This window comes from Callorhinus ursinus, unplaced genomic scaffold (assembly GCF_003265705.2).
Source record: "Callorhinus ursinus isolate GAN/ISIS: 27379988/994484 unplaced genomic scaffold, GSC_fseal_2.0 scaffold77, whole genome shotgun sequence".
Lineage (NCBI taxonomy): Eukaryota > Metazoa > Chordata > Mammalia > Carnivora > Otariidae > Callorhinus > Callorhinus ursinus.
Genome location: NW_027397139.1, coordinates 1 through 26666, shown reverse-complemented (window position 1 = coordinate 26666; position 26666 = coordinate 1). Strand labels below are relative to the sequence as shown.

Here is a 26666-nt window from a genome sequence, read left to right as displayed (position 1 = left end):
AACAACCATTCTTTAATGTTGTCACATTGCCAGGCTTCAAACATTTAAAAAAATTATGTTTGATTTGGGATCCAGTAAGACACTGCAGTTGGTTGATGTATTTCTAAGTCTTTTTAAATCTAGGTCTCCCCTATGTTTTTCACCCCTTAAATTTTTTGAGGAGGGTGAAGAAATTGGATAGTTTGTCCTGTGGAATTTCTCTTACAGTCCAAATCTTGCTGGTTGCAACAGACTGGGAGTTTAAATTCCAGCAGGATATTTGTTCCACATTTGTTGGGTTGTAAGCTTGTTTCCTATAATCTACTCTCCTTCGATCATCTTTTCCTTGAGATAATTTCCCAGAAAGTGGGATTGTCAGGTCAAAAGATGGGCAGAAATTAAAGGGTTTTGAGAAGCATCGGCCACCTGGCCTCTGAAGTCAGTGACCATTCGAAATTGACTTTCATGGGGCTTCTTCATTCCAGACATCCTTGCCACATCCTGCTTCAGAGCGCTTCTCAGATTGGTGCTCCTGGTATCTCAGTGCTATGGGAAGCAGGTGCCTGCCCCTGCTCTCAGGTGAGTATGACAAAGAATTCTCTCTTCTGCCCATGACCCCTGCATCCTAGTTTGGGTTGCTCCCCCCAGTTTGGCACTTTGTGCAGAAATGACTGTGTGCACCTGTCCTATTAGAAACTCTCACACTGAGTCTCTTAGTTGCTCTCCCCAAGCAGAACGGAGAGAGACTTGGATGTAAGTAGTTTATTTGGGAAGGGATCCCAGGAGGCACAAGGGCAGGAGTGGAAAATGCCAGATCAGGAAGAGACAAGAGCAGATGGGGTGTGTTAATGAGGCGTTACCCTGTGGGTAAGTGGCACTCAATCCTGTTGGGGCACCTCCAAGAGAGAATACCTTATGTGCCTTAGCAGGGTAAGGAGGCTGAGCTATTTACCCTCGGTCCTCATCCCTTGCTACTAGATAGCCAGTCCAGCATAACTCCCAAATATTTTGGGTTTGCCCTCCACAGGCTGCAGAAAATGCCCTCTTACAGAAAGATAGTTATTTGTATGCATAGGAATCCCCTCTGGGGAAGACTAAAGGGGACACTTCAAGGGCCTGCTACACTGATCAACCACCACCAAGAGGGTCCATGTTTGGAGTGCTGTGGCTTAGTACATTACAATGACCTGGATCTACCCACCCTTCTGCTCTGGGATTTTGGCTCTTCAAGGTAATTCTAAAACATCATAGGAGGACTCAAATACAGTTTAAGGTAGGTTTGTTAAGGAAGTCTTATTAGCAAGCATGTGATGTCCAATGCTTTATGTCAGGGAAAAGCAAACGTTTTCTATAAAGGGCCAGGTAATTACTGTTCTCAGTTCTATGGGCATTTGGTCTCTCTCTGAACTCACCGACTCTGCACTGCCATGTAACAGCAACCCCAGGCATTCCTCAGACTGATAGGCATCTCTGTGTTCCAATAAAACTTGATTTATAGCCATAGAAATTTGAATTTCATGTTATCTTCATGTGCCACGAAATCTTGATTGTTTTTAGCCATGTAAGAACTGTGAAAACCATTCTTAGCTCATGGGCCATATAAGAACAAGCACTGGTCTGGATTTGGCCTAAAGGTGATGGTTTGCTGACCCTTGTCCCATAGGAATCTAATATTTCTTTTTGTGAAGAAAGCATTCACAGGAAAAGTACTGATGTTTGAGCATTTTTCTGACTTACAGAAATGGCCATGGCATATGATTCCAGTGCAATATCATGAATACTTAAAGGTGATGTTTTTGTCAGTACCCATAATACAGAGGATAGTGAATATTATAGAAGATGTAGGAAGAGCAGGTGTTGACCTTATCTTGTCCAGGGGACTTGTCCTGTTCTGTGACAATCCAAACGGGCCACACGCAGATTTCTTACTCCTTCTCCTTCCATGTGATTCCCCTTCCATTTGGGATGCAAATCCAAATTACCTCGATTTTCCTTGTCATACTTAAGCCATTTGGGGGCTGGTGTTAGCTATGAAAGTGGATGCCTCCAGATTTTTTTTAAAGATTTTATTTATTTGAGAGAGAGAGCATGCATGAGTCATAGGGGGTGGGTAGGGGCAGAGGGGGAAGGAGAGGGAGAGAGAATCTGAAGCCTACTCCATGCTGAGTGGGGAGCCCCTAGTGGGGCTGCATCTCACACCCAGGGAATCATGATCTGAACAGAAACCAAGAGCCCAAAGCTCAACTGACTGAGCCACCCAGGCACCCCTAGATACCTCTAGATTTTAGCAAAGGATCCCAGTACAACCTGCTTGCAGAAAGGGATGCAGGAAAATCCATTTTTCAAGTGCCTAGTTATTTGCCACCTATGTACTTTGAGGAAGTGATATTAGGAAATATGTGGGAAAGTTTTCTGCATTTCTGATTTCATCCCCAACTTTAGTATAAAGCTTCGTCTAAAAATGTGGGAGACATTTTGAGATCATCTTCAAAAGGGACCATGCCCCAAATATGCTCATCCACTCCAATTTTGCATAGTCTTGGACTCTGGGGATTCTCATGGTCTATGATATTCAGATTCCCTCTTACTCCAGAGAAAACATGAGTTATTAGTGTTCAGACCTGTGCTGTGCAGGACCATAGCCACCAGGAATCGCATGTGATTCCTGAGCACTGGAAACTAGGCCAGCCTGAGTGGAGATCAGCTGCACATGCAAAATGCATACTTGGTTTCAAAGATTATCTTACACAGAGAAAGGATCATAAAATATGAATAATTTGTCATATATTGAATGCTGGTTGAAATGATCCCATCTTGGCTCTATTAGGTTAAATATAATGAAATTAATTTCACCGGTTTTTCTTTCCCTTTAAAAAATGTGGCTACTAGAAATTTTAAAAGGACCTCTGTGGCTTGCACTATGTCGCCATCAGACGGTGTAGGGTAGAGAGAGGTCTGGACAGGTCCAGAGGGACCACTACATATGGAAAGGAGGTGGGCACTTGGCCTTTTGGTACTAGATTCTGAGCTACAGGTTTTTCAGAAATCGGGACATACAACTTGTGATATTGTGATTTATAATAAGAAATACATATTTGGGCTTTGTCCCCATTTCAGGCACAGAGATCTTTTTTTTTAAAGATTTTATTAGAGAGGGCGCCTGGGTGGCTCAGTTGGTTAAGCGACTGCCTTCGGCTCAGGTCATGATCCTGGAGTCCCGGGATCGAGTCCCACATCGGGCTCCCTGCTCAGCAGGGAGTCTGCTTCTCCCTCTGACCCTCCCCCCTCTCATGTGCTCTCTCTCTCTCTCTCATTCTCGCTCTCTCAAATGAATAAATAAAATCTTTAAAAAAAAGATTTTATTAGAGAGAGCATGAGCAAGGTGAGGGGCAGAAGGAGAAGCAGACAACCCACTGAGCAGGGAGCCCGATGCAGGACCCCATCCCAGGACCCTATCCTAGGACCCCGGGAACCGTGACCTGAGCCAAAGGCAGCCATTTAACCCACTGAGCCACCCAGGGGGCACAGAGCTCTTATAATCCTTGGCATTTCCCCATTTCCCCCCTGAGGGCAGAGTGATAAAGGTGTCTTCTATTACGGTAATGAGGTGATTTGGGAAACTCAGGGGGTGGGAGGGGCGCTAGGGGAGGGCCTGGGGGAGGAGCCAATCATGTGATTTGAAGGTTGGATCTTTAAGCCCCACCCCCTGATTTCACGAGAGGGGAGAGGAGCTGGAGAGTGAATCCCTAGCCAAGGGCGAAAGATCTAATCAACCCTGGCTGTGTGAGATAGCCTCCTGAAGCCGGGAGAGGCTGGGCTGCTGGGGCGGGTGAAGCTGGAGGTCTGGGGAGAGTAGCCACCCAGAGAGGGCATGAAGGTTCTGCGCCCTACCCCTGTACCTTGCCCCATACCTCACCTCCCTCAGGTGTTCCCAAGTGATACCTTTTCCTAATAAAACAGCAATCTAGTAACAGAAATGTTTCTCTGGAGTCCTGAGTTGCTCTAGCAAATTAATGCAACTCAAGGACGTGGTGACAACCTAGGCTTTCCACGGCTTCTAAGTGGGGGGGGGGGCAGGCTTGTGGGAGCAAACCCTTAACCTGTGGGATCTGATAGTCTCCGGGTAGATGGTGTTGGAATCAGTTGAATTGTAGGACACCCAGCTGGTGACAGAGCACTGATTGTTGGTGTGGGGAACACCCCTCCTGGACCGCCCCCCACATTGAAATTGGGTGCAGACCCTCCTACAGCTGCAACCAGATGGCCCTGGTATGCTTCAGTAGTATGTGATGTCCCCTATAACTCTGGTGTTTGTAGCCTGCCTGGAAGGACCTGCAGTGAAGTTAGCACATGTATACCCAGGTAGTCAGAGACGAAGCCCCTAACCCCTGTGGGCTTCTGCCAAGCTGAACTATCCCCCTCTCTCTGTACCAGGTCTCAGTGTCCTGCTGGCTCTGTCAGGATCAGATGCCAAGAATTCTGGAGGTGAGTTTACTCATTACCAAATGCCAGGGAAAGGAAATTAGGATCAGCAACCTGCCTCGAGGGGAGGGAAGCTGCCCTTTTCAAGGGAGACAACATAAATCTCTGCCACCTTCTGCCTTTTTCTTGCAGCTCCCAAGAACTTCTCCCCCTTCTCCATCATCACCCACCACTTATGTAGCTCTTGCTTTGCACCAGGCTCCATGCTTAGCAAATTCTACACACATCCCATTCAGTCCTGACATTCCTGCAAAGAAGGTCTGGAGAGTATCCTCACTTGAACAACAGCCCTCAAGGGAAGTAGCTGGCTCAAGGTTGCACAGCTGATGGATGGTAGACTCTGCCCTTTCTTTCCCAGAGACTGTATCTAAGTCATGGCAGGAGATACTTTTATTTTTACCCCATGTCTTGGGTTGGGTTCCCCCACCTCCCAGAAGCATACCCTAAGAAAAGGACCTGACAGCAAGTCATTTGTCGGGGAGGTGATTCTGGGAAGTACCAGCTGGGAGTGGGAAATTACCGGGAAGGTGAGGAGACGTAAAGGTCCACTGTCAAGCGATTACATGAGGGGAGAGAGGAGCGTAGTAAGGAGCATGTACCCCAGCATTCCAGCATGATTCCCCTTCATGGACAAGGAAGCTGTTATCCTCTTATTTATCTTTTTAAACTTGTGGTAAAATATACATAACATAAAATTCACCATTGTAATCATTTCTAAGTGCACAGAGCTGTGGCATGAAGCACATTCACATTGTTGTATACCCATCCCCACCATCCACCTCCAGAACATTTTTCTTCTTGCCAGACTGGCATTCCCCCCATGAAACAGCAATTCCCCATTTCCCCTCCCACTAGCCCCAGGATCCACCTAAAGACTTTCTGTCTGGAAAGTCTTTCGGAATTTGGACTCCTCTAGCGGCCTCCTGTAATTGGCACCCAACAGTAGTTGTCCTTTTGTGACTGCTTTATTTACGTATCTAATGTCTTCAGAGTTCACCCATGCGGTGGCAGGTGTTGGAATTTCTTTCTTTCTTAAAGCTAACTAATATTCCATTGTATGGATGGACCACATTCTGTTTATTCATCTGTCGCGGGACACGGGGTGTTTCCACGTTTTGACTACCGTGAATAATGCTGTTATGAACATGGGTGTGCAAATATCTCTTCAAAACACTGCTTTCAATTCTTTGGGCTATATACTTAAAAGTGGTATATGGTATTTCTAATTAAAAAAATTGTTAAGACTTGCCAAACTGTTTTCCACAACAGCTGCACCATTTTACATGCCTTACCAGCAGTGCATAGGGTTACAGTTCCTCCACATCTTGCCAATACTTGTTTTCTCCCCCCCCCCCCCCCCCGGTAATAAAAAGGCCTTTTTTTTTTTTAACATGCTGACTCATGTCAGTCATCGATTGAGGGAACTGCTCCATTGCTAACCCACCGTGTGGTGAGCACAGAGGACTCTGGTGGCCAGAGAAAGCCCTCAGGGAAAGACACACAGATGCTGACCAGAAGTTCTACTGTTGAGCAGAAGTGGTGTTGGTGGCAGAGCCTGGATGTGGGTAGGGCAGGCACGCAAGCATCTGTGTTCAGGTGTGGGAGGGGTGCACAGTAGAGGACAACAGAGCTATTCCCAAAAGGACATTCTTCTGACTACAGCATCTGGGACATCATAAGTGCTCAAGGAATCCTTCTTGAATGAATGAGTAAATTAATGAAAGGATCCTGTGTTCCCTCCAGCTTTCTGTCCCATATGCCCTGAAAATGCCAACTGCTCCAACAGCACCCACTGTGCTTGTAAAGATGGATTTCAGTCTCCGTCTGGGAGGAGGTACATCAAGCCCCACGAGAAATGTGAAGGTAGAGACTCAATCCACGACGTCCTGAAATCTGGAATGGGGTGGGGGCATGTGTGGGGTGCTGGTGAGGCAAAGATGCAGTCGTACTACAAGATAGAACATGTCAGAGCTGTCTCAGTGCCCTTAGAGGAGTTCCTATCCCTTTTATGTCCCCCTTGCTTTTCTGAAGCTGGTTTGATGTCTTTCTTTCTTTCTTTTTTATTATTTATTTCTTTATTTTTTATTATGTTATGTTAGTCACCATACAATATACATTAGTTTTTGATGTGGTGATCCATGATCCATTGTTTGCCTATAACACCCAGTGCTCCATGCAGTACGTGTCCTCCTTAACACCCATCACCGGGCTAACACCCCCCCCCTCCCCTCTAACACCCTCGGTTTGTTTCTCAGAGTCCATAGTCTCTCATGGTTCATCTCTCCCTCCAATTCCATCCCCCCTTCATTTTTCCCTTCCTTCTCCTAATGTCCTTCCTGCTATTCCCTATGTTCCACAAATAAGTGAAACCATATGATAATTGACTTTCTCTGCTTGACTTGTTTCACTTAGCATAATCTCCTCCAGTCCCATCCACGTTGATGTAAAAGTTGGGTATTCATCCTTTCTGATGGCTGAGTAATATTCCATCGTATATATGGACCACATCTTCTTTATCCATTCATCTGTTGAAGGGCATCTCAGCTCTTTCCACAGTTTGGCTATTGCGGACATTGCTGCTATGAACATTGGGGTGCACGTGCCCCTTCTTTTCACTACATCTGTATCTTTGGGGTAAATACCCAGGAGTGCAATTGCTGGGTCATAGGGTAGCTCTATTTTTAGCTTTTTGAGGAATCACCATACTGTTTTCCAAAGTGGCTGTGCCAACTTGCATTCCCACCAACAGTGTCTTTCTTTAGAGGAAGGTAGGACCCTTGGAGTTTCAAGCACCAGTTTTTGTTTGTCTGTCTGAGAATCCCACAAGAGGGGGGACCATGTCTGTTTTGTGCATTACTGTAAGCCAAGGACAGAGAATATGTCACATAACAGAGGCCCAGTAAAAAAGTGTTGCCCAAGAGAACAAATGAATAACTCACTATCTTGACACTCAAACATCTTCCATGATCAGGCCCGACTCAGATCTTGACACTCAATATCTTCCATGATCTGAGTATTCCAACTCAGATCCAGTTTCCCTTTTCACTACTCCCTTCTGCTCCAGCCAAAATCCTTTCTCATTTCCACAAATTCTAAAGATCCATTTGACTGCCAAAAAGAAAAAACACTCCTGAATATCTAATTGGTGGAGTTTTGTAAATTCAGAAGGCAAATTGGACCATGGTAAACTACTTAGGATTTATTTTATTTTATCGTGGTAAAATATAGATAATGTAAAATTTACCAATTTAACCATTTTTGTGTACAGCCCAGTGGCATCAGGCACACTCACATTGTTTTGCCATCATCCCCACCGTCTGTCTCCAGAAATTTCCCCAAACTGAGACTCTGTCCCCATGAAGCGCTGCCTGCCCACCCCCTGCCCCACCTCTTGCTCCCCCATCTACTCTCTGTGTCTGTGGATATGATTCCTCTAGGGACCTCCTGTGAGTGGAATCAGACAATATTGGATTATTCATTTACTTGGATTATTTTTTTTCAATTGTGGTAAAATATACACAACAAAATTTATCATCGTAACTATTTTTAATTTTATCTTGCAAAACTGAAACTCTGTCCCCACTAATCATTAACTCCCCATTCTCCCTCCCCTGGCCCCCGCCTCCCACCATCTACCCTCTGTCTCTGTTAATTTGACTCCTTTAGGGACCTCCTATAAGTGGAATCATACAACATTGGATGTATCCGTTTTTAAAACTTTTTAAAAGAGTTTAGGAAATTCTCTATTACCCCTTCACCCAGTTCCCCTAAGGTTCACCAAAAACACGGCTATACTACAATGATGAAAACTAGGGAATTAATATTGATATAAGGATGTTAAAAAACAACAGACTTTTTTTCCAGTTCCACCAGTTTTTTTCCCCAATGCCCCTTTTTGTTTTCTGCTTCAAGAACTATTTCAGGATCCCATTTAGTTGCCATGCTCCTGAGCTGGCAATCTGTGATGGATCCTCAGTATTTTCTGGTCTTCTCTGACTTAGACACCTTTGAAAGGACACCAGAGATGCCCTTTTGCACTTTGCTTTTTTCACTTAACAGCATATCCCAGAAATTATTCCAAATCATGTAGAGATCTTCCCTCATTCTTTTATGTACCTGTGTGGGTGAACCATAGTTTATTCAAACCTCTTCTGCATAGGGACATTTTACTTGAATCCTTAGGCTTTTTCCAGTATTTGTGGGAGATGTGTCTTTAAAGTCCTGGAGGTGAGGTGCCTGAGTTAAAAGGTAAATCCATATGTAGCTTGATTAGCTATCCCAAATTTAATTCCAGAAAAGTTGTACTAATTGGCATTCTCACCAGCAATGCATGAAAGCACCTGTCTCTCCACAGTCTTGCCTACAGAACATGTTGTCAGAACGCATCGCCAGTCTGCTAGGTGAGAAATGGTATATCAGTAGATTTTTCATGATTTTCTCTAATTATGAACAAATTTTTTTAGGTAATCTGTTCACCCAACATGGGGCTTGAACTCATGACCCTGATCAAGAGTTGCATGTTCCTCTGACTGAGCCAGCCAGGCATCCCTAATTATGAACAATTTTGAACATTTTATATTAGAGGATCATTTTTATATCTTCTTTCTGAATTGTCTGTTCATGTCTTTTCCCTATTTTTTTTATTGAGTATTTCTTTTCCTCCCAATTTTTGATTTCTTTATATGTTAGAAATTTTTGTCCCTTGTTAGTAGTATACATTGAGAATATTTCCTCCCTGTCAGTTTTCTTTAGACTTTGCTTGTATATGATTTTTAGCCATGCAACTAATTAAAAAATTTTTTTATGTAGGTAAATTTATCAAGGTGCTTAAGTCATCATTAAATGTTTTCCCTGGGGCATCTTGGTGGCTTATCGGTAGAGGGTCTGACTTTTGATTTGGGCTCAGGTTGTGATCTCGGGGTCATGGGATCGAGCCCCACCCTGGGCTCTGTGCTGGGGCATGGAGCCAGCTTGGGATTCTTTCTCCCTCTCCATTGGCCCCTCCCCTCCCATGCTCTCTAAAAAATAAAAAATAAAAATAAAATGTTTTTCCCTACACTGAGATCAAAGAATTCATCTCTGTTTAATTCTAGTACCTGTATGGCTCCATTTTTACATTTAGATCTCTGATATATGTTTTTTACATTTAGATCTCTGATATATGTAGAGTTTATTCTTTTTTTATTATGATTATGTTCAATTAGTCAACACAGTACATCATTGATTTTTGATGTAGTGTTCAATGATTTATTAGTGTAGAGTTTATTCTTAAGGAGTGTGTGATATCTGGGTCTCATTTTATCTTATTAAAAAATCCATCCTGAACCAGGATAAAGGGGAACTCTATTCTAGAGAAGGGAAGTGTGCAGAAGTGTAATGTGCATTTGTTATACTGTTTGAGACTATTTGGTTTTGCTGCAGAAGAAAGAAACTCCAATGGGATATATGAAATTCATAAGATGTGTTAAAATAGGTAAGTAGTTGGTGGGTAGAGCATATGTGTGTTAAACATAGAATAGAATGGAGAGACCAACAGTAATATTCATGAAGCAATAAATATACACAAGGCACATAGGTTCTAAATGCTCATGGCAAATTAAATAAATAAGAGGCATTTAATGCCCAAGATACACAATATAAACAAAACATACAAAGCACTTAAGATTTATGAGGTCTTAATTCAGTCACTCATTGATGATAACTATTCTGGCCCATATAACCCTCTACCCAAACACACACCCATAGCCTGATATAACTCATAGACTAATAGGCAAGTTGCAACTATTGGTTAAATGTACTTGTCCTGAGTCCTTCCAACAGATAGAATAAGTGTGAGTCATTGGCTCAGGGTAACTTCTGTCTGTGGGTCCCTTTGCTTGAACCTCAACTCTGGTCCACCAGAGAGATGTGGCAGATAGATGCAGACACATGAATATTGCACATGCCAGGACTTAGATGGTGGGAGCCTTTTGCCTCACTTCTACCATTTCCTAAGGGTATATGCACCTGCCCTATCTCTTTCCTTGCTACTTGCTGTGTGTTTTAAATTGATTAAACCGTGTGATCTAGGTATTGAAAGAACTATTGGTCCTTCCTTCAGTGGTTTGACATACCACCATCATACTCTAAAGCTCCATATGTACTTGGGTCTATTTCTGGACTTTGAGTCTATTTCACTAGACTCTTTGTCAATTCATGTGCCAGCATTCATTTTATTGAGGCTTTAAAGTGTGTTTCAGTGTCTAATAATATGAGTCCCCACTGCAGAGTTTTTATGGCTATTCTTACATGCTTGTATCCACTGTCTTACTCCTTAAAGTCCAGCTAGATGTTTTTCACTAGGATTGTATTGGATTTATAAATTCACTGGAGGAGAACTATCACCTTTATGATATTGAGTCATCTTATCCAAGAACAGATGCTTATGAATGATGGTGGGTACTTGAGACTCCCTGTGCAAGGGAAGATGGTATAGTTTGATGAGAATGAAACATGATGTTTTCTCTTGATTTGCAGATATTGATGAGTGTAGGGTTGGGCTGGCAAAGTGCAAGAAGGAAGCATACTGCAGAAATGAAATTGGAAGTTACTACTGCAGCTGTTTCTCAAATCATATCTTCAACTGGCTGGCTCGGTTCATTAAATTAGATAATAAAGCATGTTATGGTAAGGATTTCCAAATACTCTCGACAATGAAGAAAGAGTGGTGGGGGGAGACTTTGAGAGCTTCATTGATTTCAGGCCAGGGTAAAAGAGTAGAAATCTGTCCTGGCCCTGGTCCTGCATCCTACTATTGTCCCTGGTAATCTTTTCCCAGAAGGCACCACTCAAGCCTCCAGCACCAATCACCGTCCTTATGTGGCTGCCTTGCAAGAGTATGTCTCCTGTCTGGGTCTATTTCCTGTTCTTCCAAAATGACATCTCAGATTTTCCGCTGGACTTCCCTACTTGTTTCTCCCTCTCTCACTTTAAATTCAATTTCTACATCTATTTATCTGTCTATATACTAAACCCTATGAGTTCACACTGATACTCAGATTCCCATCCAACACCAGGGCTCTTTCTAGCCTTCCCTCTTTTCTTATTTGTGGCTGCTTCTGTGGCATTGAAAACCTGGTTCTCAATGACCACAGCATGTTTACTTATTTGCTCATTCCTAGTATAATTCCATGTTTTGAGTTCAATAGTTTGGACTTAACTTCTGGCTCTACCACTTACCAGCTGACTTTTGGATGGGTAATGACCTAACTTCTATATGCCTCACCTGTAAGTGGAAACAATAATAGCATCTACCGTATGAGTTATGTATTGCTGAATAACAAATTACCCCAACGGTAGTGGCTTAAAGCAACAATATTGTCTCACAGTCTCTGTAGGCCAGGAATTTACGTGTAATTTCCCTACATTCTCCGCTCCAGGGTTTCTCACAGCTACAGTCAAAGTGTTGGGTGGGGATGCAGTCTCATCTGAAGGCTCATCTAGGGCAGATCTGCCTCCAAGCTCACTCACGTGGTTGCTGGAAGGATTCAGTTCTTTCAAAGCTACTGGACTGAAGGCCTCAGTTCCTTTCTGGTGGTTGGTGAGAGGCTGCCCTCAGTTCTTAAATATGTCAGCCTCTCCAGCTTGCTTTGTTGTAGTGAGCACATGAGAATATCCAGAGAGAGTGTGAACAAAATAGAAGTTGTAGTCTTTTATAACCCAGTCTCAGCAGTGACATCCTATCACTTTTGCTGTGTTCTATTCATTAGCAGTGAGTCACTGGGTCTGGTCAGGGGGAGGAGGGTTCCAAGTGGCAAGGATCACTGAGAGTCACTTTAGAAACCTACTTACTTCATGTACTGGGTAGAATAGAATCTCCCCAAATTCACGTACATCTGAAACCTGGGAATATGATGGAATATGATCTTATTTGGAAAGAAAGTCTTTGCAGATTTAATAAAATCAAGAGGTGGTCATACCAGATGAGGGTGGGCCCTCAATCCAATATGACTGGTGTCCTTATAAGAAGAGGGGAATTGGGTGTAGAGACACACACACATACAGAGGGACATGCAAGGACAGACACAGAGGCTGGGGTTCTGCTGCCACCACCCAAGGGACACCAAAGATTGCTTGCAACCACCAGAAACTAGGAGAAGCAAAGAAGGATCTTCCTTAGAGCCTTCAGAGGGAGTGTGGTCCTACCAATAACCTTGATTTTGGACTTTTAGCCTTCAGAACCATGAGAAAATAAGTTTCTATTGTTTTAAAGCCACCCAGTTTGTGGCACTTTGTTACAGCAGCCTTAAGAATCTAATACACCTCACCTACCCATTTTGATTATTAAGATATGTAAAATATTCAGTGCAGTGCTAGCCACCTAGAAAGACTCAATAAATATTAGCTATTAAGCTACATAACCCTGTTCTAGAACCTTCTCTCTTTCTTTACATGAGATCGTGTGTATTAAGGCACTTTATATGCCATGTTGTGTAGACAATTGCAGGTATTATTACTGCTTCTGTATTATTAACCCAGTTAACACCCACTCCTTCAGGAAGCCTCCTCTGCACACTCCATATTCTAGGATTTCTCTGTGTGCTCCCAAGGTATCTTATCCTATATATTAAAAACAGGTGGGACGCTTGTAATCACTTAATTATTTATTTGTCATTATTTACCTAGTGACTCTCCCACCAGACTGCAAACCCCACAAGGGAAGACCCTTTGTTTCTTTGTCAATTTACTTCCATAAGGTTTAGTATTGTTCCTGGCTTTTAGTAGGTGTGCAATAAATACTATTGACTTAATTATTGAACTGGAGGCCCCACCCTAATCCCCTTTTAAATTTCTACTGTAGAAGACATTTTGGACTTCTTGGAGGGAACTTGGGCAAGGATGGGAAGCATCAGAGAAAGACTCAACTCAATAGTGATTGGAAAGGAATGTGGGCCAGGTGTGTTACCTCCCACATTCCACTCAATGGCTACTTTTCTTTCCCAGAGGCTGCCAGTGAGGAGACACCAGTCTCAGGGAATATTCAGGTGAGTGAAGTGAAGCCTAGGTCTGAGAGACAGTTGGCCAGTCTTGCTATGTTATTCCCCTGCTCAAATAAGTACGATGGCTCCCTCTGCCTTTTAGGACACACCAGCTCTCACGCAGGAATGATTTGTCCATTCTCCCAGGGGACATCTGGCAATGCCTGGGGACATTTTTTGGTTGTCACAACTAGGGTGCTACTGGCATCTAGTGGGTAGAGACCAAGGATGCTGCTAAACATTTAGTTATGCCCAAGGACAGCCTCCTACATTATCCGGTCTCAAATGTCAATAGACACTGAGAAACGTTGGCAAGGTTTTTAGTGCCTCAGCTGTTGTTCAAAAACTGGCATCAAAAATCTAGAGCTTCACTCAACCTCTGTCACCACTTCCCATCCCCTGTCTTTCTCTGTAAGGCACTCTTCATGGGTTCCAGACATGTCATCCTTTAGGCCCTCGTGTTCTCATAAATACAATGGAGTGAATGATACACCTTTCACAAGGCTGTGTGTGGTCAATGAGAAGATACATATCAGGTCGAGATTGCAGAATCTACACCTTAATCAATGTTATTGCCTTCAGGGCTCACCCAACCACACACAAGTATATTCCTGCTTTCTCAAGTTTCAGGAAGAGCCTACCTAATTAGCTTTATTTCTTTGAAAGGAAATTCTGAGGAACAACGGAAGCAAAGAGCACATTGCAAAAATGGCTACCCAAATATTTCAAAAGATGGAAGTGATCATATGGACTGAAGATTTAGCTTCTCCAGGAAAGCATGATAATTCTACACTTGGTATAGGTAAGAAACATAGAGCACTTTCCTTATGACCAAAACATTTTATGAGGGTGATCTTTGTCAGACCTTGTGTTTATATGTTTATGTGATATGGAGAATTCATTCAAGGGGTTCTTCCCAAATGCAGACCTGCTCCCAGGTGACTATCCTTGGAAAACTTTTAAATGTTTAGCTTCTCTTGCTTAAAAACTTAGTTACCCCCTCACCAGTTACTCCAGTATACATTATTTAAAATGTTTTTATCTTTAAATATTATATGTAAAGGCTGAGCTTGCCCACCCTGGTTGCAGCTCCAGGAAACATGGCCATCCCCTCTCTTCTCCTGGGTTGCTGTGGCCAGTGGATGCTGCTTAGACCATTTTGACCATCTCATCCCCATCAGCAAGAGATGTGGAAGGGAATGCCATCTGGTCTACCTTGCATACAGAAAAGGAAATCACCAGTAGGGGGCCTTCCAAAGAAGAGAGTTCTTCAACAAATTCCTTACGCATGAGAAGCGAGCAAAGCAGGACTCACTTTCTTAATGTTTCCAGTCTATGAAATCAAGAGGTGCAATGAGACAAGTGAGAAGACTGTTCTGGAAGCTGGAAATAACACCATGGATATCGACTGTACTGGTGCTTTCAAAGGAACCATAGGAGGTACTGTGTTTGAGATGGATTCTCCTGACTTCCAAATCCTAGGCATTGTTGTCTCATTTCTAGGTGACTGGGCCAACTTAAAAAGCCTTCAAGGCATGGGGGACTCTACATGGGTTCCACTAACCAGGCAATTTGGGGGACACAGTTAGTGGGTACTTTGTGACATGCTGAGGTTCAAACAAGGATCCCTTGGCATGCTTCCTTAAAAGGAACAGGCTGATGCATGCTCTCTGTCCATGTGATGGTCTGAAAAGGCAGCACTTGAAAGTGGTAGATGATTGTCTTGAACACTATTTCCCTTGAGAAGTGTTTTATGATTGCTCTATTTAAAATAGTCCCTAGCCTTTCTCTGTCCTATGAGTTGGCAAACTTTTTCTCTGAAAGGACCAGATAGTAATTTTTTTCTGAAGTTCTTATTTAGATTCCAGTTAGTTAACATACAGTGTAATATTAGTTTCAGGTATAGATGTTAGTGGTTCATCACTTACATACAACACCTAGTGCTCATCACAAGTGCCCTCCTTAATACCCACCACCCATTTAACCCATCCTTCCACCCACCTTCCCTCCAGGAACCCTCAGTTTGTTCTCTATAGTTAAGAGTCTGTTTTATGTTTGCCCTTCTTTTTTCTTTTTTCCCCTATGTTCATCTGTTTTGTTTCTTAAATTCCACATGTGAGTGAAATCATATGGTATTTGTCTTTCCCTGACAGACTTATTTCATTTAGCATAATACACTCTAGCTCCATCCATGTCATTGCAAAAGGTAAGATTTCATTCTTTTTTATGGCTAAGTAATATTCCATTATAAATGTATAATCCATCCCACATCTTACATCTTTATCCATTCATCAGTTGATGGACATTTGGGCTCTTTCCATAGTTTGACTAATGTTGATAATGCTGCTATGTTTGTATCCCTTCGAATCAGTATTTTTATATCCTTTGGGTAAATACATAGTAGTGCAATTGCTGGATCATAGGGTAGTTCATTTTTTAACTTTTTGAGGAAGCTCCATACTGTTTTCCACAGTGGCTGCACCAGTTTGCATTCCCACCAAAAGTGTAAGAGGTTTCCTCTTTCTCCGCATCCTTACCAAGATCTGTTGTTTCCTGTGTTAATTTTAGCCATTCTGACAGATGTGAGGTGATATCTCATCATGGTTTTGATTTGTATTTCCCTGATGATGAGTGATGTTGAACATCTTTTCATGTGTCTGTTAGTCATCTGTATATCTTCTTTGGAAAAATGTCTATTCATGTCTTCTGCCCATTTTTCAACTGGATTATTTGTTTTCTGGATGTTGTGTTTTATAAGTTCTTTATAAAACTAACCCTTTATCAGATATGTCATTTGCAAATATCTTCTCCCATTCCAAAGTTTGCCTTTTAGTTTTGTTGATTGTTTCCTTCGCTGTGCAGAAGCTTTTTATTTTGAAGAAGTCCCAATAGTTTATAGTTTATTCTTGCTTTTGTTTCCCTTGCCTTGCTTGGGCCAGGTGATCTTTTTTTTTTTATGTTTGTCACCATACAGTACATCATTAGTTTTTGATGTAGTGTTCCATAATTCATTGTTTGCGTATAACACCCAGTGCTCCATGCAATACGTGCCCTCCTTAATACCTATCACTGGGCTAATCCATCTCCCCACCCTCCTCCCCTCTAAAAGCCTCAGTTTGTTTCTTAGAGTCCATAGTCTCTCATGGTTCGTCTCCCTCTCTGATCCCCCCTCTTCATTTTCCCCTTCCTTCTCCTAATGCCTTCCATGCTATTCCTTATGTTCCACAAATAAGTGAAACCATATGATAATTGACTTTCTCTGCTTGGCTTATTTCACTTAACATAATCTCCTTCAGTCCCATCCATGTTGATGCAAAAGTTGGGTATTCATCCTTTCTGATGGCTGAGTAATATTCCATCGTATATATGGACCACATCTTCTTTATTCATTCATCTGTTGAAGGGCACCTCAGCCTTTTCCACAATTTGGCTATTGTGGACATTGCTGCTAGGAACATTGGTGTGCATGTTGGGCCAGATGATCTTTGTTATAACTACTCAACTCTGACATTGTAGTGGGAGAGCAGCCCTAGATGATTTGTAAATGAAGGGGCATGACTGTGCGCCAATAAAACTTTATATTACAAAAACAGGTGGTAGGCTGGATTTGATTCTCAGGCCATAGTTTGCCACCCCTGCTTTATTCCACCATCTCATTTAAATTTCTGTACAGCATGTACACTATGCAATTTTTCTTAATTTATTTGTTGTCCATCTCCCCCACTATAATATCAGCTCTCTGACGGCAAGAAGTTGGCCTGTTTTCTTCACTGTTGTATTGCATGCTTAGAACACTGTCTGGCACACACTAGATGCCCAATAAATATTTGATGAAAGAGTGAATAAATACATTAATGAAAGAGTGCATGAAAAATATCCCAAAAAGAAAGACCTGGTACTCTGGAGAGAGTGAAATAACTGCTGTATTTTCTCCAGAAAATTTCCAACTACTGATTAATCTTCACTCCTTATTGTGAGCTGTCAGATGGAGAAGGCAGAGGGAAAAGATCTACAAATGAGTTGGTTTTTAAAATGGAGTAAATAATAATATAGGTGGAAAGTGGCTTTGGCTAAAACTGGGATGGTGGCCCATGAATAATTGTAGTTTAAGAAATACTACACCATGCTATAGAGCATCCTATGTGAATTTACCTTCTGTGAATTAAATCATTCTTGCATGAGAAGGGGAGGGAAAGAGGTTAGGAGGGAGAGAAACAGAGAAAGACAGAGAGAGGGAAGGAGAATGATAGAATAAATTAAAAGAATGTGTCATCCTGCATACCTTTCCATACCTTTCTAAATTAGATGCCCCAGAGTGAGCTTGAAATGGAAGATGGGTTCCTGTCTCACATTGAGGTCTTTCATCCATTTTGAGTTTATCTTGGTGTATGGTGTTAGAGAATGGTCCAGTTTCATTCTTCTGCATGTGGCTGTCCAATTTTCCCAGCACCATTTATTGAAGAGACTGTCTTTTTTCCATTACATATTTTTTCCTGCTTTGTTGAAGATTATTTGACCATAGAGTTGAAGGTCCATATCTGGGCTCTCTATTCTGTTCCATTTGTCTATATGTCTGTTTTTGTGCCAGTACCATGCTGTCTTGGTGATCACTGGTTTGTAATATAGCTTGAAATCGGGCAACGTGATGCCCCCAGCTTTGTTTTTCTTTTTCAACATTTCCTTGGTGATTTGGGGTCTTTTCTGATTCTGTACAAATTTTAGGATTGTTTGTTCCAGCACTTTGAAAAATCCTAGAAGAGAACATAGGCAATAACTTCTTTGACATCGGCTACAGCAACTTCTTTCAAGATACATCTCCAAAAGATAGCAAAACAAAAGCAAAAATGAACTTTTGGGATTTCATCAAGATAAAAAGCTTCTGCACAGCAAAAGAAACAGTCAACAAAACAAGAGGCAACCCACAGAATGGGAGAAGATATTTGCAAATGACACTACAGATAAAGAGCTGGTATCCAAGATCTATAAAGAACTTCTCAAACTCAACACCCAAAAAACAAATAATCAAGTCAAAAAATGGGCAGAAGACATGAATGGACATTTCTCTGAAGAAGACATACAAATGGCTAACAGACACATGAAAAAATGTTCATTATCATTAGCCATCAGGGAAATCAAAAGCACATTGAGATACCACCTTACACCCATTAGAAAGGCAAAAATGGACAGGGAAAGAAACAACAAATGTTGGAGAGGTTGTGGAGAAAGGGGAACCCTCTTACACTATTGGTGGAAATGCAAGTTGGTACAGCCACTTTGGAAAACAGTGTGGAGGTTCCTCAAAAAGTTAAAAATAGAGCTACCCTATGACCCAGCAATTGCACTCCTGGGTATTTACCCCAAAGACACAGATGTAGTGAAAAGAAGGGCCACATGCACCCCAATGTTCATAGCAGCAATGTCCACAATAGCCAAACTGGAAAGAGCCGAGATGCCCTTCAACAGATGAATGGATAAGGAAGATGTGGTCCATATATACAATGGAATATTACTCAGCCATCAGAAAGGATGAATACCCAACTTTTACATCAACGTGGGTGGGACTGGAGGAGATTGTGCTAAGTGAAATAAGTCAAGCAGAGAAAGTCAATTATATGGTTTCACTTATTTGTGGAACGTAAGGAATAGCAGGGAGGACATTAGGAGAAGGAAGGGGAAAATGAAGGGGGGAATCAGAGGGGGAGACAAACCATGAGAGACTATGGACTCTGAGAAACAGACTGAGGGTTTTGGGGAGCAGGTGGGGGGACGGGTTAGCTCGGTGATGGGTATGAAGGAGGGCACGTACTGCATGGAGCACTGGGTGTTATACGAAAACAATGAATCGTGGATCACCACATCAAAAACTAATGATGTATTGTATGTTGACTGACATAACATAACAAAATTAAATTAAATTAAATATAAAATTAAATTAAGTTAATTTAAAAAATGGGAGATGGGAATGTGTGGTTTCCTCATCCTGCCAGTTCCACCTGCTCTTTTGAGCACAAACATCTTGCCTCATGGCTCTGATTTTGATGTCTAAGGGCTCATATATATTTTTTTAATTCATTAATGGATATTTTGCATTATATCTCTTATAATGTGTGGTACACTATAATGTGTATTACATATACAAACCACACATAATGTGTTGATGGAGCAACATAAGGGATTTCCAAGGGCGATTTTGACTATACATAATATTTGCCTTATGACTCTCACACAAGACACTAGCATACTGATTTCCTATAATACAGATGTCCTCTAAAGTGATTTCTGTTTTTTCAGACAGAAGTGCAGTTGCGCTTATCACTTACCAGTCTCTTTGGGATATTCTGAATGGATCCTTTTTTAATGATGGAAGAGGGACACAGGAAATGAAACTGAACTCTCGTGTCGTGAGTGGCACCATAAGTACAAAGAAAAAAGTATATCTGTCTGAACCTGTGTTCCTGACCTTCCAGCATATTCAGGTGAGCAAAATCCAGAGCTGGTTCTCTGTGCATTACCTCAAAGAGGTGTGTTATGATGGGTCCTGCCAAGAAACTGAATCCAACTCTGCTCATTCAGAGTTAACAGAACCAACAAGAAATGTTGAGGCACCCAGAGATTGCCACCAGGGGAAGCTATTATCACATTTAAGCCTAAAAAGGCAATGGAGGGATGAGCATTGTTGAGCCCAGTGAGAGCTGGAGACATGCCGGAGGGTTGCCCTGGTGGAGATGGAGATATTCTGAAGCAGAAGTGTCTGGAAGAAACACCTGACTTCCTCCTCCTCTCATCTAAGGACTTCTCATCAGTTCCTCTCATTCATTGTCCCAGTGACAAGGAGCCTGGGTAAAGCAGTTCATAAGGGTCAATCCCTGGGGCTCTGAGATGACCAGAGAAGGGCAGAATAAAGGAAGAATAAACCCCACAGAAGGTGTGGTCATATGAAACTCTTCCCCACAAGTGTTCTAGATAATGGGATTTTCCCATTCCAGTTTCCAATGCAATGCATCCATGACTAACCTATAAAATTAAGATAATAAAACCAGAAAAAGCCCCGCTTTCATGCTATTTTCTTTTCAGCCTGGTGGTGCAAGAAGAAAATATTTCTGTGTCTACTGGAAAGGATCAGAGGAGGGGGGCACCTGGTCGACAGAGGGCTGCTATCATGCGGGCAGCAACGATTCACATACCAAATGCAAGTGCTTCCACCTTTCCAGCTTTGCTGTCCTCATGGCTCTTGTTCCCGAGGTACCAAGATTCATGCTCCCCTCCTGGTATCTGATTGTGTCCAACAAACTGTGAGATTGTCCTCTCCATGTCTTAAAAAAAGACTGAGATAAGGAGTCAAGTGGAAGTAGTTTACTTGAGAGGTAATTCCAGGAAGCACCAATAAGGGGCTGGCAAATGAAACAAGAAAAAACAAAAGTTAATGCAGAGAGCATTATCAAGCCACTCATTACTTTGGGCATCTGGAATTTAATTCTCTCTAGGGTACTCTGGGAATCAGTGTAGGAGATGCATCTGAGTCATCCTAACTGAACTGCAAGAGAGCTAGGCTATCTATAGACCACCTCCTCTCAGGCATTGGTTGAAAGCTGCATGGGGGTGGGGGTCGTTAATTCTGGCATGTCCACGGGCATGGGCAGAGTAAGCTCAAGCTAGCAGAGAAAGCTCTCAAACATTGGAAAGTTGGGTTGTCAGCCCCTATAGTTGCGGGATCTAAGATGATCTGGAATCAAACACCCGTTACTCTGCAAGAGACAGTTACAATTGGTCAGATGGGAAAGAAGGCAACTGACTGTCTCCAATGAAAAAGTATAGGTCCTTGAACTTCCCAGATCCCAACCACATCTAGGATCAGCCAGATTTAAAGAAATTTACCTAACTTCTTCCCCTATTTCTTTTAAGCTCTCAATTACTGAACATTTACTGTATGACAATCATTACATTACACATTTAAATGCATTGGCCTCATTTTATTCATTCAACAAATTTGCATATGACTGCCTACTATATGCCAGATGCTCTAGGCACTGAGGATACAGCAGAGAACAAAACAGATAAAGAAATTCCAACCTTCATGGAGATGACTTTGGAGAGCTATGTTGTCCAATAGGATTACCAGCCACATATGGCTATTGGGCACTTGAAACGTGGCTAGTGTGGCTGAGAACCAACTTTTTTATTTTATTTAATTTTAATTTATTTAAACTAAGAAGCAGTGTGAAATATTTTTCCATTAAATACCACTTCATTCATAGGATTTCATTTCACTTTTATCATTGAAAATAAAAGCATCTGAATTCGGATGTGTTGTAAGTATAAAATACACCCTGGATTTCAAGGGCTTAATATGGAAAAAAGTATCAAATATCTCATTAATAATTGTTTTACATTGATTGTAATTTGAACTGATTGCATTTTTATTGTATTGATTATATTATATTCAATACATTGGACTGATAATATTTTGAACATATACTATTAAATTAATTTGACCTGATTCTTTTCACATTTTAAAAGATATGGCTACTAGAAAATTTTAAAATCCACATGTGGCTCACATATTTCTTTTGGACAACACCAGGCTAGTGGTTTTGGTTTTTAATAGCCTTGTGTGGTGAATGCTATTAGTGCACCCATTTTGAAGATGAGAACATCAAATCTCAGAGAGGTTAAGTCAGTAGTTTAAGGGACTGAACTTGGAAGCCCGTCAGACTCTCCATCAGAAACATAACTGCAGAACTGGAAACTATAATGAATTCTTCACTTGGTGGCTCATAGGTGGATCCTGTGTTGACCATGATCACCCATGTGGGGCTGAGCCTCTCTCTGCTGTGCCTCCTCCTGGCAGCCCTCACCTTCCTCCTGTGCCGACCCATCCAGAACACCAGCACTTCCCTCCACCTGCAGCTTTCCATCTGCCTCTTCCTGGCCCACCTGCTCTTCCTTACAGGGATTGATCAAACTGAGCCTAAGGTAGGTAATTTAACCAAATCACCTTCTTGTCATAATCAAATCTAGCCATGTTGTCTTGAGGAAGGATGGGGAGAAGGCAAGAGTCAGCAGTAATGGTAACGACATGGATGGAGCTAGAGGGTATTATGCTAAGCATAATAAGTCAGTCAGAGAAAAAAAAAATGCCATATGATTTCACACATATGAGTAATTTAAGAAATAAAACAGATGAACATAGGGGAAGGGAAGGAAAAATAAAATAAGATAAAAACAAGGACAAACCATACTGACTCTTTTTTTAATTTTTATTTTATTTTTTATTTTTATTTCATTATGTTATGTTAATCACCATACATTACATCATTAGTTTTTGCTGTAGTGTTCCATGAATCATTGTTTGCGTATAACACCCAGTGCTCCATTCAATACGTGCCCTCTTTAATACCCATCACAAGGCTAACCCATCCTCCCAACCCCCTCCCCTCTAGAACCCTGTTTGTTTCTCAGAGTCCGAGTCGCTCATGTTCATCTCCCCCTCCAATTTCCACCCCTTCATTTTTCCCTTCCTACTATCTTCTTCTTTTTTTATTTTTTAACATAAAATATATTATTTATTTCAGAGGTACAGGTCTGTGATTCAACAAACTTACACAATTCACAGCACTCACCATAGCACATACCTTCCCCAATGTCTATCACCCAGCCACCCCATCCCTCCCACCCCACCCCCACTCCAGCAACCTTCAGTTTGTTTCCTGAGATTAAGAATTCCTCATATCAGTGAGGTCATATGATACCTGTCTTTCTCTCACTGACTTCTTTCACTCAGCATAACACCCTCCAGTTCCATCCACGTCATTGCAAATGGCAAGATCTCAATCCTTTTGATGGCTGCATAATATTCCATTGTGTATATATACCACCTCTTCTTTATCCATTCATCTGTCGATGGACATCTTGGCTCTTTCCACAGTTTGGCTATTGTGGACATTGCTGCTATAAACATTGGGGTGCACGTACCCCTTCGGGTCCCTACATTTGTATCTTTGGGGTAAATACCCGGTATTGCAATTGCTGGATCATATGGTAGCTCTATTTTCAACTGTTTGAGGAACCTCCATACTGTTTTCCAGAGTGGTTGCCCCAGCTTGCATTCCCACCAACAGTGTAGGAGCGTTCCCCTTTCTCTGCATCCCCGTCAACATCTGTCAGTTCCTGACTTGTTAATTTTAGCCATTCTGACTGGTGTGAGGTGGTATCTCATTGAGGTTTTGATTTGGATTTCCCTGATGCCGAGCGATGTTGAGCACTTTTTCATGTGTCTGTTGGCCATTTGGATGTCTTCTTTGGAAAAATGTCTGTTCATGTCTTCCGCCCATTTCTTGATTGCATAATTTGTTCTTTGGGTGTTGAGTTTGAGAAGTTCTTTATAGATTTTGGATACTAGCCCTTTATCTGATATATCGTTTGCAAATATTTTCTCCCATTCTGTCGGTTGTCTTTTGGTTTTGTGGACTGTTTCTTTCGCTATGCAAAAGCTATTTATCTTGATGAAATCACAATAGTTCATTTTTGCCCTTGCTTCCCTTGCCTTTGGCGATGTTTCTAGGAAGAAGTTGCTGCGGCTGAGGTCAAAGAGGTTGCTACCTGTGTTCTCCTTTAGGATTTGGATGGACTCCTGTCTCACATTTGGTCTTTCAACCATTTGGAGTCTATTTTTGTGTGTGGTGTAAGGAAATGGTCCAGTTTCATTCTTCTGCATGTGGCTGTCCAATTTCCCAACACCATTTGTTGAAGAGACTATCGTATTTCCATTGGACATTCTTTCCTGCTCTGTCAAAGATGAGTTGACCATAGAGTTGAGGGTCCATTTCTGGGCTCTCGATTCTGTTCCATTGATCTATGTGTCTGTTTTTGTGCCAGTACCATACTGTCTTGATGATGACAGCTTTGCAATAGAGCTGGAAGTCCGGAATTGTGATACCGCCAGCTTTGCTTTTCTTTGTCAAGATTCCTCTGGCTATTCGGGATCTCTTCTGGTTCCATACAAATTTTAGGATTATTTGTTCCATTTCTTTGAAAAAAGTGGATGGTATTTTGATGGGGATTGCATTGAATGTGTAGATTGCTCTAGGTAGCATTGACATCTTCACAATGTTTGTTCTTCCAATCCATGAGCATGGAACGTTTTTCCATTTCTTTGTGTCTTCTTCAATTTCTTTCCTGAGTATTTTATAGTTTTCTGAGTACAGATCCTTTGCCTCTTTGGTTAAATTTATTCCTAGGTATCTTATGGTTTTGGGTGCAATTGTAAATGGGATCGACTCTTGATTTGTCTCTCTTCTGTCTTGTTGTTGGTGTATAGGAATGCCACTGATTTCTGTGCATTGATTTTATATCCCGCGACTTTACTGAATTTCTGTATGAGTTCTAGCAGTTTTGGGGTGGAGTCTTTTGGGTTTTCCACATACAGTATCATATCATCTGCAAAGAGTGAGAGTTTGACTTCCTCTTTGATGATTTGGATGCCTTTGATTTCTTTTTGTTGTCTGATTGCTGTGGCTAGGACTTCTAATACTATGTTGAATAGCAGTGGTGAGAGTGGACATCCCTGCCGCATTCCTGACCTTAGGGGAAAAGCTCTCAGCTTTTCCCCATTGGGAATGATATTCGCTGTAGGTTTTTCGTAGATGGCTTTTATGATATTGAGGTATGTACCCTCTATCCGTATACTCTGAAGACTTTTGATCAAGAAAGGATGCTGTACTTTGTCAAATGCTTTTTCTGCATCTATTGAGAGGATCATATGATTCTTGTTCTTTCTTTTATTAATGTATTGTATCACGTTGATTGATTGGCGGATGTTGAACCAACCTTGCAGCCCAGGGATAAATCCCACTTGGTCGTGGTGAATAATCCTTTCAATATACTGTTGAATCCTATTGGCTAGTATTTTGGTGAGAATTTTTGCATCCATGTTTATCAAGGATATTGGTCTGTAATTCTCCTTTTTGATGGGGTCTTTGTCTGGTTTTGGGATCAAGGTAATGCTGGCCTCATAAAATGAGTTTGGAAGTTTTCCTTCCATTTCTATTTTTTGGAACAGTTTCAGGAGAATAGGTATTAATTCTTCTTTAAATGTCTGATAGAATTCCCCTGGGAAGCCATCTGGCCCTGGGCTTTTGTTTGTTGGGAGATTTTTGATGACTGCTTCAATTTCCTTAGTGGTTATAGGTCTGTTCAGGTTTTCTATTTCTTCCTGGTTCAGTTTTGGTATTTGATACATCTCTAGGCATGCACCCATTTCTTCCAGGTTATCTAATTTGCTGGCATAGAGTTGCTCATAATATGCTCTTATAATTGTTTGTATTTCTTTGGTGTTGGTTGTGATCTCTCCTCTTGCATTCATGATTTTGTGGATTTGGGTCATTTCTCTTTTCTTTTGGATCAGTCTGGCCAGGGGTTTATCAATCTTGTTAATTCTTTCAAAGAACCAGCTCCTAGTTTCGTGGGTCTGTTCTACTGTTCTTTTGGTTTCTAGTTCATTGATTTCTGCTCTGATCTTTATTATTTCTCTTCTTCTGCTGGGTTTAGGCTTTAGTTGCTGTTTTTTCTCTAGCTCCTTTAGGTGTAGGGTTCGGTTGTGTATTTGAGACCTTTCTTGTTTCTTGAGAAAGGCTTATATTGCTATATACTTTCCTCTCAGGACTGCCTTTGCTGCATCCCAAAGATTTGGAACAGTTGTGTTTTCATTTTCATTGGTTTCCATGAATTTTTTTAATTCTTCTTTAATTTCCTGGTTGACCCATTCATTCTTTAGTAGGATGCTCTTTAGCCTCCATGTATTTGAGTTCTTTCCGACTTTCCTCTTGTGATTGAGTTCTAGTTTCAAAGCATTGTGGTCTGAAAATATGCAGGAAATGATCCCAATCTTTTGGTACTGGTTGAGACCTGATTTGTGACCTAGGATGTGATCAATTCTGGAGAATGTTCCATGGGCACTAGAGAAGAATGTGTATTCCATTGCTTTGGGATGGAATGTTCTGATATGTCTGTGAAGTCCATTTGGTCCTGTGTGTCATTTACAGTCTTTATTTCCTTGTTGATCTTTTGCTTAGATGATCTGTCCATTTCAGTCAGGGGGGTGTTAAAGTCCCCTACTACGATTGTATTTTTGTCAATGCGTTTCTTTGCTTTTGTTATTAATTGCCTTATATAATTGGCTGCTCCCATGTT

At 41.6% G+C, this 26666-nt stretch overlaps 1 protein-coding gene across 1 annotated transcript; it reads left to right on the top strand.

The window, feature by feature from the left end:
• Nucleotides 1-481: 481 nt before the first annotated feature.
• On the top strand, nucleotides 482-22451 carry LOC112815234 (adhesion G protein-coupled receptor E4-like; the record flags this gene model as incomplete). Its single annotated transcript, XM_073887226.1, has 11 exons — nucleotides 482-558; nucleotides 1055-1210; nucleotides 4414-4464; nucleotides 6205-6324; nucleotides 10978-11127; nucleotides 13444-13484; nucleotides 14145-14280; nucleotides 14811-14918; nucleotides 19770-19954; nucleotides 20553-20720; nucleotides 22257-22451. Coding segments are annotated over exons 2-11 (1203 nt in total), but the record flags the coding sequence as incomplete, so codon positions are not given.
• Between the last annotated feature and the right edge of the window lie 4215 nt (nucleotides 22452-26666).